At 48.9% G+C, this 16,636-nt stretch overlaps 1 protein-coding gene across 3 annotated transcripts in view; it reads left to right on the forward strand.

Moving 5' to 3' along the window:
- LRFN5 (leucine rich repeat and fibronectin type III domain containing 5) overlaps positions 1 to 16,636 on the forward strand; it is a 72,688-nt gene that overhangs the window by 40,182 nt on the left and 15,870 nt on the right. For all 3 annotated transcript variants that reach the window (XM_079989637.1, XM_079989638.1, XM_079989636.1), the window contains exon 2: positions 9,717 to 11,136. In XM_079989637.1, coding sequence (XP_079845763.1) covers positions 9,737 to 11,136 — 1,400 coding nt within the window. In that variant the 5' untranslated portion in view covers positions 9,717 to 9,736. The remainder of the gene's footprint in view (positions 1 to 9,716; positions 11,137 to 16,636) is intronic.

A 16,636-nucleotide genomic window follows, 5' to 3' on the forward strand; every position in this document is an offset into this window, starting at 1 on the left:
TCCCCTTTTCACCTTCACCTGAATCATCACCATTGTTTATTTGTGAGCTGCCTTTCCATAGCTAAATCCTTTCAAAATGGAGAGATTCAAAACAAATGAATCAAAACAAACACAGCAAAATTAAAACACTCCCCACGTAAGTCGTAAAAGGATTGAAAAATACAGATGCAAAAAATAATAATACCAATAGCAGTGAAATTAACATCTCCAGAGTTCAGTCTTGACCCCAAGAAAACACCCTAAACAACACCCCACCCCAAGAGTCTGCAGGCATCCTGAGAAGAAGGTCGTTCCGGGCTCACAAGTAAGAGGGCCTCTGTGGAAGCCTCAGCTCCTCTAGCTGGAATCAGTCCGTCTGTCGGTCCAGCCACCATCTGTCAGGGCCCCAGAGCCCTCCCTTGCCAGGTATCTCAAGAGGCTCGCAAGGCAGGACTGGGGGTCAAGAATCTTCTCCACTCTGGACCTCCCCAGCTCCTCCAGCCTCCGTCCTGGTCTGCCTGCTCCTTATAATGTGGATTTCTGTGTGTCTCGGACTCCAGACCAGCCTGGTCAGCGTAGAAGACTGTGTGTGTCTGTCTGCTGGAGACTCTATTCCCACCCAAGCAGCCTTGGGTTGCCTTTGTCCTTTCAGCCACCTCCTGGTGACCTGCTCAGGTCAAAGACCCTCCTGGCACCTCCTGCTTGCTGAGCTCGCAGCTTCTGCTTCCAGCAATGGGGCCTTTGGCTCTTGGGACCGAGGTCCAGAGTTTATTTTAAAGGGAGGATGTCATCTCCCTAGTGTTGGCCCAGCCTTCCAGCCTGTCAACATCATTTTCGATCTCTGTCAAATCTGTAAGCGTTTCTGACTTTTTCCTGTCATCCGTTAACATTTTGCCGTTTTCCCATAAGCGTCAAACTTCACCTTCCATTGACATCCTCCTCCTTACTCCACACAGAGCTGGGGAAACCCATTTCTATTGTTTTCTATGCCCCTTGCCAATCTCAGTTCCTTCTGGGAAGACAGGGCTGCTGCTGCTCTCGCACTCGGGCCCTCCTTGCTTTTGGGTTCTCCGTGGGGGCTTCTGGTAGGTCTCTGTGAGAGCCTCAGGCTGGACATTGTAGTCTGCTGTCAGAGCTGCCCGAGGTCCCCGCTCACAAAGGACCAACGCCAGTTCGTTGTTATATACAAGTCTTTATTGAAGTTCAGTTTCGATTTCAAAGCCGCGGCGCGCAGCTCTACGTCTCAAACTCTAGACCGCTGAAGCTCCGTCTGAATCTCCTCCCCCCAGACACCAGTTTAAGACTCTAGCCTTGCTCCACTTCTTCCTTTGCTCTTTCCTCCTCTGGGTCCGGGTGCTCCAGTGCTGTGGGGGTGAGTGCGGGATACAGTTCTTCCCCCCTGGTGTGCAGCCGGCCCGCTGGATCTGGCCAGTCCGTAATGGGCTCGTCGACGTCGATCTCCTCTGCTTCCATCTCTCTGCAGCTGTGCTCGAACCCAGGATCCTCCCCCAACACGTCCATGTCCCTCTCTCCCCCTGTTGCCTCGGGTGATGCTGCGTGTAAGGGCCCCCTCAGCAGTTCCCTGCTCCACCCCACCTCCGGTTGATTGTCCCACCAATAAGAGCGGTCTGTGACAAACCCTGAGAGTGATCCCTCTGGGGAGCTTGTTTCTGGCGCCGTTTCCTCAGCTGATGAGAACCCCTGGAATGTGCTGGCTGAAAGTGTGGGTGTGAAAAGATAGTCGTCGAAATAATCTGCCGGCATAGGTCTGTGTGGGAAGAGTGCATGGAACTCGTCTTTGAGGTAGTGCTCCTCCACGGCATAGTACGGTACCCACCTGTTGGCGCTGGCCGTGGTACCTTCCCTGGCGAGGAGATATTCAACCCCCTCTTCCCCCCATCTCGAGTCTAAAATCTCCGTGACCTCGTTGAGTGGCGCCGCCCTCGGTGACCCCCCCCTTGTTGGCGATTTGCTGAGTGGGTCTGGTGCGTTCCCTGGCGCCTGAAACCTGTGGGGTTCCTTGTAGGGTGTGAGCACTGATCTTGGCGCGCGCGCCCAGCCGGCAACCTTTCTCCTGACCGTTACACTGCTCCTGTCACTGCTTCCCCCTTCGGGGAGGCTAGCTGGACCTGACTTCCCCTCCGTTCCCTCACTCTCCGATAGAGGCGTGGTCAGTCCTGACTCATCTTCTCTCCCTGCTGGAGGAGACGCTGGCCCTGATACATGGGACTCTTCCCCCCCACTATGCTCTGGTGGGGGAGCTGGTCCTGATCTCCCGCTGCTGCTTTGGGAGTTCCCGCTGGCCCCTTGCTTCTGGTGCATCCCCCCTTTGACCCCCCTTGCCCTGGCCCTCGGCGCCCCCCTCTGGGAATCTTCTGATTCACTGGAGAAGCTCATGGAATCTCTCGTGCCACTGTCATACTCCCCTACGCTGCCCTCAGATTCTTCCCCTTCGCTCTCCATTTCCTGTCTCCCCTGTGCCTCTGCTCCTGAGCCCCTGACATCTGCTATTCTAGGCTTCATCAGCAGGAGGTTGGAATAGATAACCCCCAGGCTTCCTTCAAACAATACAATTCTATGATTCTAGTGTCCCGATCAACAGAAGCAATAGTACCGCTCTATTCTGCCCTGGTCAGGCCACACCTGGGATACTGTGTCCAGTTCTGGGCACCAGAATCTAAGAAGCTGGAAGGTGTGCAGAGGAGGGCGACCAAGAAGATCAAGGGTCTGGAAACCAAGCCTGATGAGGAATGGTTGAATGAGCTGGGTATGTTTTGCCTGGAAAAGAGGAGACTGAAAGGAGATAGGAGAGCCATCTTCAACTATCTCCTGCTCTGGAGGGTAGGACTTGAGGGAATGGATTTAAGTTCCAAGAACAGAGATTCTGACTAAACATCAGGAAGAACCTTCTGACAGCAGGAGCTGTTCTATAGTGGAAGGGTTTCCCTCGGGAGGTTGTGGACTCCTTCCTTGGAGGTTTCTAAGCAGAGGCTGGATGGTCACCTGTCAGGGATGCTTTCGCTGCCTTGCAGGGGGTTGGACTGGATGACCCTTCGTGTCCCTTCCAACTCTATGGTCTATGATTCTGCGCCTGACCCTTCACCCGCCACTTCCTCCGTGGATGCAAGTGCAGGATAGCAGAGTTCCAAGTGTTCATTCTTTCCTCCTCAGCTTGAGAGATGAGGTTGTCAGCAAGTTATGGATTTATGGGGTGATCTGCTCCCGGCAGAGTTAGATTTCCAGCAGATGCCAGGATAGCTGAAAGCCCCCATCACTACAGTTCTTATCTGCAAAAGTTCAGTCATCTGTTTCAGGAGAGTTTCCTCCTCTTCTTCTGGCTGCCTGACAGGAGACGCCTGTCCGCTCTGCTGTCCTCAGATGTCTCAAATTCCCCTAACTAACGTGTTCTAATTGTTATTTTAAGTATTCCCCTCCTCCCTTTTGTACACCACTTTGACCTTTCTAATACGAAGCAATTAATGAGTTGTGCAAATAAACGAATCAAGCAACTAAACCTTTAGGTTTCAATTAGAAATGCAAACAATCTTGCAGAGGAGTTGAGCTGCTAGCAGGAAGCAGGAACCTCATCAAAGGGGGGGAACAGGCAACAGGTTTTTCTTGGTTACAGTGGTACCTTGGTTCTCAAACTTAATCCGTTCCACAAGTCTGTTCCAAAACCAAAGCGTTCCAAAACCGAGGCCCGTTTTCCCATATAAAGTAATGCAAAATGGATTAATCCGTTCCAGACTTTTAGAAACAACCACTAAAACAGCAATTTAACATGAATTTTACTACCTAAAGAGACCATTGATTCATAAATAAAAGCAATAATCAATGTACTGAACTATAAAATAAATAAGACAGTATTGTAGACGATGAAAATTAAATTATTATTATTTTCTTCCTTGCTCTGATGATAGTTATTGTTTGGAGGGGGGACTTTTATCTATTTCCGCAGTCACACAATCTGTCAATCAGCTGAACTGGGTTCCACACCGTCACAAAAACAAATTAACCGAAAAAGCCTCAAAAAGAAAAACGCAAAATAAATAGAAAAACCAAAAGCGCCAAATACAGTGGTACCTTGGTTCTCGAACGTAATCCGTTCTGGAAGTCCGTTTGACTTCCGAAATGTTCGAAAACCAAGGGGCAGCTTTTGATTGGTGCAGGTGCCCAATAGCCATCGGATGTTTGGCTTCTGAAAAAGGTTTGAAAACCAGAACACTTCCTTCTGGGTTTTTGGTGTTTGGGAACCAAGGTACCACTGTATTATTATTCATAATAATATTATCCCTGGCCACGATCCCTGGAGGAGAGGGCTAAGCTCTGCCTCCACAGTCGGAGACAGCAGTGCTTCTGAATCCGGGGGGGGGGGGGGCAGGTCCCTTGGGCTGGGATCCTGCTTGCAGATTTCCCTCTGGGAGATCTTCTCTGCTGCTGCAAGAGCAGCATGGCGGACTAGACGGGCCATTGCTTTAGCCTCTTGGCATTCAGAGGCAGCGTCATGCACAAGTGAGATTCTTTCCTGCGCATTTCCTGGTGCCAGTTGCCTGACGTGATGGTCCTGCGCTCGCATTCCCTGAGCCAGCCTGGCCTCCTGTCCCTGGCATGTGGCGTCTGTTCCTCAGGGGCCACTGGGTGGGGGGGGGACTCTCTCCCATCTGCTGCTGGGAGGAAGAGCAAGTGCTCCTGTCTGGAATCTGCTTGCAAGGAGTTGTGTAGGGAACAGGAAAAGGATAGTTAGCTGGACTTTATTTCCATGCCACCTTCTGGCCAGAAAGGACTCCCAAGGCAGCTTATAGAATGCAGCTTATAGAAATCTGGGGTAAAATCCGAACATCTCTCTCTCCCCCCCCCCCCCGGTAAAATAAGGTCACTCTTCCCAAATGCACACAATACTCTTCCTGAGGACAAAAGCATTTATGAATGTAAGAAGAGTTTCCTGGATCCGGCCAGTGCCCGTCCAGTCCAGCCTCCTGTTTCTGTGTCTGGAGCCTCGCTGCCAATGGCCCGCCTTCCCCAGGGTCAGAGAAATTGGGGGCCTTTTCCTCAAGCATGCGCTTCAACATCACCCTTGGAAGTCCGAATTAATGCAAAAGAATATTCTCCGCGGAAAGGCGTAAATGGTTTTATTCCAAAAATTTATGGTTCCTTCCCAGAACGACCTGCCTCCCTCAATGTTCAGGGCTGCTGGGGAAAGGGAACAAGTTTAATTGGTACATTTATAGTCCTGGACTGCCTGGCTCTCCGCGAAGGAGCCCAGCCACTTTCTTTCCAACGCAACGTATAAATTGGAGCAATATTGGATTCTGCAGAGAAGAGATTACCCTCTCAGCTGCCTATAAAAATGAATTTGTTTCTGTAAGCTTTTTCCCTTTGTCCAGTGGACATAAGAGTCTCCTGGGCGTCTGTGATGGAGGCAGCAAAAGACCCATCAGTGGCATTGCTCGGCCTCTGGGCTCCTGACACCCTCAGGATGTGGGGCAGGGGCAGACTGTCCCCCATCAGGGCAGGCCATGGGGGTCCTTGTCTGGGGGCTGACATTTCCTAAACCACAGAGAGCATTTTAATATGTTTTATATCCTGCCTTTTCAACAAAACAGTTTGCAAGGTGGCTAATGTTAAGTGCACAGAACCATGCGGGATGGAAATAATTAAACGGAGGCAGAAGAAAATCAGCAGCAAAGTAATCTTCAGCCATCGTAAAGAAAAAAGCACAATCTCCTTCCAATAAAATAGTTTTAACTTGGAAGGAAAGTGAAGTTGGAGCCAAGGAAATTTATCTGGGGGGGAAGGGCGATTGCACGGCTTGGATCTTCATCTTGCCTGTGGTTTCAGACATGTGCTCCTAGGATTGCAGAATTGGGAGGGACCCCAACGGTCATCTAGTCCAACCCCCTGGAAGGCGGGGGTCAAAGCTGTTTCACCTCTGCGGATGGTTGAGGGGGAGCCAGGAGCTGCCGGGAGACACGAGTTTGGGATGATGGCAAAAACATTGCAGGGGGTCATCTCAATGGTCCTGAGGGTCCCTTCTAAATCTTCAATTCTATGATTCTATGAAAAGAAAAAAAGGACTGAACTCCACAGGGGCCTCTCCAAAATTGAGGAATGGGCAATAAACCAGCAAATAAACCAGCAAAAATGGAAGGGTTGCTGAACACAAATCCGGACACAGAAGTTGAACTTTTTTTTTGGGGGGGGGAGGCAAAGTTGTTGAGCTATTTTTAAGGAAAGTTGCCAAAAAATTCAACCCTTCTGACATGGGTTGCCATATGTCTGGGTCTATAAGGACATTTTTACTGATTTTTTGAAATTTCACCAAGACGTTATTTCCAATGGACAAATCCTGAACGTATGGAAGCCCCAAAGCACGGTTCAGTGCCAGCCTGGGCCAAGCGGTGAGCCATTGGGGCAAATAAACTGAATTTCACATATCTACTCTGATGTGGTCTGAGCTGGTGGTGACGGACCAGAAGGAGACTTTGAGTTTATGATCGCAGTTCCCTGTCAGAGGCCATGGAGACACCAGCTCCCCAAAGGCAAAAGTTCATGCGAGGAATCATTGGGAAAGGGGTCAAAAATAAAACTTCTGACATCCTAATGCTGTCCTATGACACCTTGCATTGTGGGACAGTGTGGTGCACTGGTTAGAGTGTCAGACTAGGGCCTGGGAGACTTGGGTTCAAATACCCACTTCTTCAAGGGGTGACCTTGAAGAAGAACGGCTAAGGGAGCTGGGCATGTTTAGCCTGGAGAAGAGGAGGTTAAGGGGTGATATGATAGCCATGTTCAAATATATAAAAGGATGTCACATAGAGGAGGGAGAAAGGTTGTTTTCTGCTGCTCCAGAGAAGCGGACACGGAGCAATGGTTCCAAACTACAAGAAAGAAGATTCCACCTAAACATTAGGAAGAACTTCCTGACAGTAAGAGCTGTTCGACAGTGGAATTTGCTGCCAAGGAGTGTGGTGGAGTCTCCTTCTTTGGAGGTCTTTAAGCAGAGGCTTGACAACCATATGTCAGGAGTGCTCTGATGGTGTTTCCTGCTTGGCAGGGGGTTGGACTCGATGGCCCTTATGGTCTCTTCCAACTCTATGATTCTATGATTCTATGACCTTGAGGGCAGTCACTTCGGCATGAAGAAATGTTGCGGCGTTTGGTATTTCTTAGCATTCCCTGGCATCCTTTCCATTGTGCCGTCTTTGTGATTGGTGATGCCACTGGGGTGGTTGTATAGGGCCTTCGGTGGCACTTTCCTCAGCCTGTGCACCTCAAAGGGTTTTGGGTGGTCATATTGTTGTAAGCCAGAAATGGCTTATCTCCTGAATTTATGCCAATAAAACCCAGAAACATGAGGAGTTAGGAGTCCATCGTGGTTTATTGCAAAGCAATAGGTTACAGTCGGATTGTTCCGCAAAACTGCAACCTCGCCAGTGGTCCAGGCAGTGGTATTTATAAAGTTTCAGACAAAGCATTTCAATTTTCACCAATCATGTACATCATTACCTCATTTCAGGGTTAATACACATGCACAGTAAACACTGGAAATTTTGCTGATTCAGTGTTGATTCCCACCAGGATCTGTTACATTGTGTTAATACGCATGTTGGGAATCCGTGTTACGTGCAGACATTTGCACAATGTAACAACTTATGTTCTAGCTTTGAGCTGTATCTTTTTGATTCACATATTACATGGGTAGGCAAACTAAGGCCTGGGGGCCTGATCTGGCCCAATCACCTTCTCAATCCGGCCCACGGATGGTCTGGGAATCAGCATGTTTTTACATGAGTAGAATGTGTCCTTTTATTTAAAATGCATCTCTGGGTTATTTGTGGGGCATAGGAATTCATTCATTTTTCTTCTTCAAAATATAGTCTGGCCCCCCACAAAGTCTGAGGGACAGTGGACCAGCCTCCTGCTGAAAAAGGTTGCTGATGCCTGAATTAGCTGTATTCCTGCCCCAATATTGGGGGGAGACAACTTGCAAAATCACCAGTTTCATAAAGCAACAGGGGTACACATTATCACATTTATGCTGGCCCTTTGGGCCACTGCCACAATATTTCTTCAGCTGCCACTCGTGCCTGCCTCCTAGTTTCCTGCTAAACTCCTGAAACTTTCCTGCTGCAAATGCTCCAGTTCTTTTGGTGTTCTTGGTCGTCCTGCTTTTAATGTGCTACAGCACAAGAGCACCTTTGCAAAACACACAGATTCTTTGCGATGGAGCCACCCCCAATTTCCCGTTGCTGGAAACCTCAGGAGGGGAGCTGGTTTCCCATAATGGGCATCTGGTAGACCTTTGTGAGAACAGGTTGCTGGGCTGGATGGTCCCCTTTGGCCTGATCCTGCAGAGCTGTGCTTGCCTTCTTTGGTTCTGCAGATGCCCTAATGCCTGCGTTCCTGTTGTGACTTTGTGCGTGGATTTAAGCAGTGGTCTAGAACAGCAATCACAGCCCTAACACAAAAGCGTTAAATTCTATGATTCTATGGGGGGGGGGAGGACATTATGGTGGCCTGGCTGGTGTCATAATGCAACTAACTTTTGCCGCAGGGGAAGGTGGGATTTGTGGATGGGACACAGACAATGGGATGGGCAGAGTTATATGAAGATGATGATTGATTGATTGATTGATTGATTGATTGATTGATTTATACTCGGCCCATCCGGCTGGGCCTCCTCAGCCACTCTGGGCGGCTCCCAACAAAATAGTAAAAATACAATAAAACATCAAAGAATCATAGCACTGTAGAGTTGGAAGGGACCTTGAAGGTCCTCTAGTCCAACCCCTGCAATGCTGGCATCTCAGCTCAAGCATCCCTGACAGGTGTCCCTCCCACCTTGGGGTGAAGTGGGGCTGCAATAATGCAAGAGGGCACCCGGAAAACTGGACTGGCAGGACCTTTCCGGGGGTTCAGGTGGGGGTCTTGGCTGGAGATGCTGTGGGGGGGGGGTGAAGCTGGGACCTTTTGCGCAGGGAAGGGGGAGCCAGCTTGTTTTCTGCTGCTCCACACGGGAGGACACACTGGATTTCAGTGGCAAGAAAGGAGATTCTAGTGGGGGTTGCCATGTGTCCTCTTTTTCCAGGACATGTCCCCTTTTAAGGAGTAAAATCTCTGCCTGGGTGGATTTTTAAAATTTACCAAAGTGTCTCTGGCTATACTTTCTGGAGGAGACATAGACACAACTGGTGGCTGAAGGCTTGCTTTCCTCTTCCCTTCTCCTGCCCCCTCAGCAATATTTCACAGCTTCTATAGCCTACATATAAAAGGAGAGTTGTCATAGCAGCCTCTTTTTTGCTCTTCAAAATGTGGCAACCCAAGTTCTGATCTTATTTCTTGAAAGTTTTAAAGAGGTGTTTTTTAAAAAACCCTGATAATGTTATTGTCGTATTCAGCTTGTAAACCAGTATGAGGTCATTGTAGTTTTTTTTTGGGGGGGGGTTGCAATTAAGTGGTGTATACAATTTATGAAATAATAAATACACAAATAGCTGTTCCATAGTGGAAGAGACCACCTTGGACTCTCCTTTGCCGGAGGTTTTTATGCAGCGGTCAGACGACCCCCTGATATGGATTCTTTAGCTGTGTTCAGGGGGGAGGTCCAGATGGCCCTGGGGGTTCGCTTCCAACAATTCCACACCTCTACGAAATGAATTGCATCGGTGGGGCTGTGTGTGGGACTTGAAGCCGGTGCTCCCCATGTAACCCCCCCTCTCTCTCTCCCCCTCTCTCAGCATCCTGACCCCGCTCTACAATGGAAAAACTGCTTCTGTATCTGCTCTTCATTGGCATAGCGGCGAAGGCTCAGATCTGTCCCAAGCGCTGCGTCTGCCAGATCTTGTCCCCCAACCTCGCCACCCTTTGCGCCAAGAAGGGCCTCCTCTTTGTGCCCCCCAACATCGACCGGAGGACCGTGGAGCTGCGGCTGGCCGACAACTTTGTCACCAGCATCAAGCGCAAGGATTTTGCCAACATGACCAGCCTGGTGGACCTGACCCTCTCGCGGAACACCATCAGCTTCGTCACCCCGCACGCCTTCGCTGACCTGCGCAACCTGAGGGCCCTGCACCTGAACAGCAACCGGCTGACCAAGATCACCCACGACATGCTGAGCGGGCTCCTCAACCTGCACCACCTGATCCTCAACAACAACCAGCTGACGCTGATCTCCGCCACGGCCTTCGACGACGTCCTGGCGCTCGAGGAGCTGGACCTTTCCTACAACAACCTGGAGACCATCCCCTGGGACGCCGTGGAGAAGATGGTCAGCTTGCATACCCTCAGCCTGGACCACAACATGATCGACAGCATCCCCAAGGGGACCTTCTCCCACCTCCACAAGATGACCCGCCTGGACGTCACCTCCAACAAGCTGCACAAGCTGCCCCCCGACCCCCTCTTCCAGAGGGCCCAGGTCTTGGCCACCTCAGGGATCATCAGCCCCTCCACCTTCGCCCTCAGCTTTGGCGGGAACCCCTTGCACTGCAACTGCGAGCTGCTATGGCTGCGGCGCCTCTCCAGGGAGGACGACCTGGAGACCTGCGCCTCCCCGCCGCTCCTCTCGGGCCGCTATTTCTGGTCGGTCCCCGAGGAGGAGTTTCTGTGCGAGCCGCCGCTCATCACGAGGCACACCCATGAGCTGAGGGTGCTGGAGGGGCAGAGGGCCATCCTGAGGTGCAAGGCCCGTGGGGACCCCGAGCCGGCCATCCACTGGATCTCGCCCGAGGGCAAGCTGATCTCCAACGCCACGCGCTCGCTGGTCTACGACAACGGGACCCTCGACATCCACATCACCACCATGAAGGACACGGGGTCCTTCACCTGCATTGCCTCCAACCCGGCCGGGGAGGCCACGCAGTCGGTGGACCTGCACATCATCAAGCTGCCCCACATCGTCAACAGCACCAACCACATCCACGAGCCGGACCCCGGGTCCTCGGACATCTCCACCTCCACCAAGTCCGGCTCCAACGCCAGCAGCAGCAGCAGCAGCAGCAACGGGGAGGCCAAGGTCAGCCCCGACAAGAAGGTGGTGGTGGCCGAGGCCACGTCCTCCACCGCCCTCCTCAAGTTCAACTTCCAAAGGAATATCCCCGGAATACGCATGTTCCAAATCCAGTACAATGGGACGTATGACGACTCACTTGTTTACAGGTAAGGAGCCCCAGACAAGTTTGGCCCGTCACCTGCTCCCTTCACTAGGGGAACCCTTTTCCTTTCCCCTCTTCTTGGCTCTTGGGGGGCCAGGTGGGCTCAGCAGGAGATGGGGAGAAACCCTCTTAATTCAGGTCTTGCCAGCGCCAAATACAGGACAGTGTGGGACTGGACAAAGGAGGGATGATGGAGACGGCCTCGCCCTCCTGAGTCTTCCAGAGAAGAGGAAGACAGTATAGATTTACAGCAGTAGTTTGAGGAAGGTCATGGCTCAGGGGGAGACGAAGAGCAAGGTTAGGAAATAATGGGAGAGGCTGGATGACACATTATCACTAGACAGCATTCCACGCCCCCCTTCTTCCAGAACCCGGCGGGCAGTGAAAGTAGGAGAGCAAAAGCTGGTAACCAAATGGCCTTAAGTGGCAACTGTAAGGTGGGTGGTGCTGTTGCCAACTGAGGAGAGAAGGGGGGGGGTGGAGATTGCTCAGAGCAACACCATTGCTCCAAGAGATATCATTTCTAAGCCTCCCTCTGTGAATATTGAATAAAAGACATTGGTAAGAGCTTCCTGGTTTTATCTTTTCCTGCCAGCCTGCCGTGGGGGATCAGATTCCTTGACGCCTGGCAGCAGGTGGCTTCCCTGCACAGGGCGCTGAGCCAAGGGGACACAAAATCCAGAAGATCCATAACTGAGAGGATCCATTGGTGGAGGGGGCAAATTTTGGCCTCACACAAGAGAGCCATATTACAAAAGATTACCAAAGTCCAGTGGCATAGCTAGCCACTCAGGGGCCCTGTGCCTGGGGTGGGATGAGCTACAGCAGGGTGTGCTGCACGGAACCTCCCTGGGCTCTGCCCCCCAGCTCCCCCTCAGCTGTAGGGTGGCTGAGGGGGAGGTGGTGAGCAGACACAAGCCCCACAGTGCCGTCTGGGGCAGAATGGAGCCTGCAGGCACTCAAGCCCTTCGTCACCCCCAGGAGAGATGCATGACCCAGAGCATCTCCCCCCCCCCGCCCGCTGCACCTCTGCCCAAGTCTACCCCGGTCTTGCAAGACTTCTCCCCACAGGCATTTGGGAACAGACTGCTTTTAACAAAAAGGCTGGTGCTGTGCCAGTTTAATTGTAATTACTGCTATGGCTTCCATCGGTGTTATCTATGCGCTTAGTTTTAACGCTAGCAGTGTTTAATTGTTTTTTAAGGATTGCTTTCCACCTTGTGCTTTTAGAAGTCTTTATTTTTATCTGTATGCCACCTGAAAACGTCGAAGTGCAGAGCACTGGAAGTGCAAGTATACAAAATGCAGTTTATGGAAGTTGATTAAAAAATGACAGAAGGCAGTCTGAGCAAATGGAGAATAAAGTCAATATTACCATTCCGAAAAGGCAATCTGGGCGTAGGTACATGGAGACACGGCAAGACAGGAGTTAACCAACAGTAACGTTTCTGGCCCTGGTTTAGCTGCCCTCCGAGGAGCCTGGCTTCAAGGCAAGGGAGAGGTAGCTGCTCTGCAGCTGGCTCCCATAGCCTTACTCCCGAGGAGGCTGGCAGCATGCACACTTCTTCAGATACACTGAAACAGAAGTCACTAGACTTCTATAGTGGGAGGGTGGGGAGGGGTTTTTCTCAGGAGGGCAGTAGGAGATGGGTGATTGACTCAATGGGTGTGGTAAACCTGTGACTGTTAATGACTGCAATTAGTCCTACAGGAAAAAGCAAGGGATACTATGCAGATGATTAGCATATATAATGAGACAGGAATCCAGTATCTCTATTAAGACCAGGTCTCTCCATAGTTTTCAGTTTAGTGATAAGTTGTAATTCAGCAACTTCTCTTTCAAGTCTATTTCTGAAATTCTTTTGTAATAAGACAGCTGCTTGGAGATCCTGTATTGAATGTCCTGGGAGACTGAAGTCTTCTCCTACTGGCTTCTCTGTCTTGTGATTCCTGATGTCAGATTTATGTCCATTTATCCTTTGGCATAGGGTTTGGCCTGTTTGTCCAATATAGAGAACTGAGGGGCACTGTTGGCATTTGATGGCATACAGAATGTTAGGAGATGAGCCATTCAATAGGCCTGAGATGGTATGTTGGATGTTGTTGGGTTCAGTGATGGTGTTGTCTGGGTGTCTGTGGCAGCAAAGTTGGCATCTGGGTTTATTGCAGGCTCTGGGACCAGTGTCCATGTTAAGTTTGGTTGCTGTATTATTGTGGGTGAGGAGTTGTTTAAGATTGGGTGGCTGTCTGTAGGCAACGAAAGGTCTTCCTCCCAGAGCTTGAGAAAGAGAACTGTCGTTGTCTAGGAGAGGTTGTAGATCTCTGATGATGCGTTGAACTGTTTTAACTTGGGAGCTGTATATGGTAACTAGTGGTGTTCTGTTATTTTCTCTTTTGGGTCTGTCTTGCAACAAGTTCTCTCTGGGGATCAGCCTTCTGGAAGTCTCCACTGCTGGTCCAAGTCTTGTTGCATTTCAGGGAGTTTTGTGGGGAGTTAGGAAAGTGAGGTGAAAGAGAAGCCAAATATGCACATACCTGAAATATGTTCCATGTTCTCAGCCCAGTCCTCTGGGACTCTCTGCCACTGGAGACTCAGCAGGGACCTTCTGTGCCAACTTCTAAAAGCCTGCTGAAAACCTTCCTATTCTATTCCTCTAGGCCTCTGCAGGCCATTAAAACTGCAACCTTCCACAATATTTTGTTGATGTCTGACTTTTTCTTTTATTTTGTTGTGGTTTTTATGGGGCGGTTTTATGGTTTTATTGGTGTAAACCACTTTGATATTTTGTATGACACAGCAGTACAAATATTCTTCATAAATAAGATGTCTGATGGTGGGAAACGTAGTTCATTTCAATTTTTATTTGCATACTGCCTTTCTGTATCTCTGCACACGAGATGCTTGCAAGCAGCAGAAAGAAACAAAATAAGCAGCAAAGATCAGACATCTCAAAGCATAGAATCATAGAATAGAGTAGAATCATAGAATCCTAGAGTTGGAAGAGACCACAAGGGCCATCGAGTCCAACCCCCTGCCAAGCAGGAAACACCTTCAGAGCACTCCTGACATATGGTTGTCAAGCCTCTGCTTAAAGACCTCCAAAGAAGGAGACTCCACCACACTCCTTGGCAGCAAATTCCACTGTCAAACAGCTCTTACTGTCAGGAAGTTCTTCCTAATGTTTAGGTGGAATCTTCTTTCTTGTAGTTTGGATCCATTGCTCCGTGTCCGCTTCTCTGGAGCAGCAGAAAACAACCTTTTCCCCTCCTCTATGTGACATCAAAGCAATCTGATCCAATGCAGATAAGAATATGGCCTTCACATAAACAACCTATATCAAATAAAGAATTAGCAAATAATGCATTTAGAATGTAATAGCACCTAATAATGAAATAGAAATTCACCCTCAACAATTGCAATAAATCATTACTAGATTATAATCAATAAAAATAACAGTGAGTCAGAATATATAAAATGCCACAATACAGAAAAAATATAAAAGGGCTGAATTGATCAACAAAGTCAAATAGCTTATATATTTTTTTAAAAAACACACCATCAACATCTGGCAGGCCTCAAAGAGGGGAATGGCTATTTGTACGTTGCCTTGAGTCCCATCAGGGGAAAAGGCTGAGTCTGAATAAATATGTAATGTACAAAATCAGAGAGGTGAGGGCTGAGGGAGTCAGATAAACTTCTAGAATTGGTTTGAATTAATTGTGCAGAAGTCCCTTTGCCACAATGAGCCTGTGGCCAAAGAGGCTGGCGATCACCGTTCAAAACATCTTATAGGAAGTGCAGAGCAGGTCAGTAAATTCAGGAATGATAGAAATCACGAGCTCTCCCAGGGTTAGATTCCGACAAAACACTAGGTAGACCTTTCCGACATAGAGAGCCAGGACCGGATTGAGGTTGGATGAGGCCCTCAGCTCCTGAAGCTAATGGGGCCCTTGATATGTCCAGCTGTCCTTTGTCAACAGCAAATTGTTGCTGTTCTTGTGTGTTGAATATATGCTATATGGCATAAAACAAAATAAAAAAAATCCTTCCAGTAGCACCTTAAAGACCAACTAAGTTAGTTCTTGGTATGAGCTTTCGTGTGCATGCACACTTCTTCAGATACCAGGTGCTACTGGAAGGAATTTTTTTATTTTGTTTTGACCATGGCAGACCAACACGGCTACCTATCTGTAACTGCTATATGGCATGTCCAACACGTAGATCACTGGATGACTGTGGTAGATCACTGGTAGTTCACTGGCTCCCCGCAAAGAAGCTCACCAACCTAAAAAACAGGGCTTTCCTCCTCCCTAAAACAAAGCTCAACAATTTTGACCTGAAGCCCCAAAAAGGGGGTAGATCACTGCCAGTGAGTAGATCGCAGCCTCTTGGGAGTTCGCCACCCCTGCTATATGGTAATTGATGGAACTAATAGGTATCTAAAACCATTTGCACATGCAGAATGTAGGCACCGTCTACAGTGGTACCTCGGGTTACATATGCTTCAGGTTACAGACGCTTCAGGTTACAGACTCCGCTAACCCAGAAATAGTACCTTGGGTTAAGAACTCTGCTTCAGGATAAGAACAGAAATCGTGCTCCAGCAGCGCGGTGGCAGCAGGAGGCCCCATTGGCTAAAGTGGTGCTTCAGGTTAAGAACAGTTTCAGGTTAAGAACGGACCTCCGGAACGAATTAAGTACTTAACCCGAGGTACCACTGTATATAGAAAGGAGCAAACCAGGGATATTTGAGGGAGCAGGCGGAGCTCATTTCTTACTTCATAGGAGCCTACACAATACAAAACATTGTTGCTGTAGGTCGGTTTTATTTTATTTGTTTTATATCTTATACAGTGGTGTAGCACCCTGCTTGTGGTTAACGCTTAGCTGGAATGAAATATTCAACGCAGCAATAGAGAAATTAAAATAATAATTTATTTGTCAGACAAACAAATGATAGGCACAATGGTATATGGTTATCAAAGCTCTGCCCCTTCCAGCCCTGATGGTCAGCACTTATATTTCCTCAGCTCATCCCCCTTGCTCCTCCTTTGGCTGCCTCTGTCCAATCAGCCTGGTTGAAATTCCTATTGGCTGTTTGCTAGAACCAATCATAAAAGATACACCCATTTCCTATTACCTTTTATGGGAGACAAAGAGCTATATTTCCTTCTATCCATAAATGGCAGACAAGTAGCCATATATCTTACATTTGCCTCGACAAGGCACCTTAATTACCAGATCACCTTTTGCCCCTGTTGCCCCTGCATTCCAAAACAAATGGCTAAAACAAATGGCTCGTGGTATTAAATTCTATCTAAACAGAGATCTTGGGTTCACATTCTCACACACCATCAATGAAATAAGAATCTAACATAAGAATCTAACATTTCTTACTTTCTAAATCCTTTGCCTAATGACATTAAGCCAACAAATCTCATACATAACATAGACAGCTTTTTAGAAGAAAAGGCCTTTGCAAAGTAAAAAAGGAACTCAGTAA

This window comes from Podarcis cretensis, assembly GCF_951804945.1.
Source record: "Podarcis cretensis genome assembly, chromosome: 1".
NCBI lineage: Eukaryota > Metazoa > Chordata > Lepidosauria > Squamata > Lacertidae > Podarcis > Podarcis cretensis.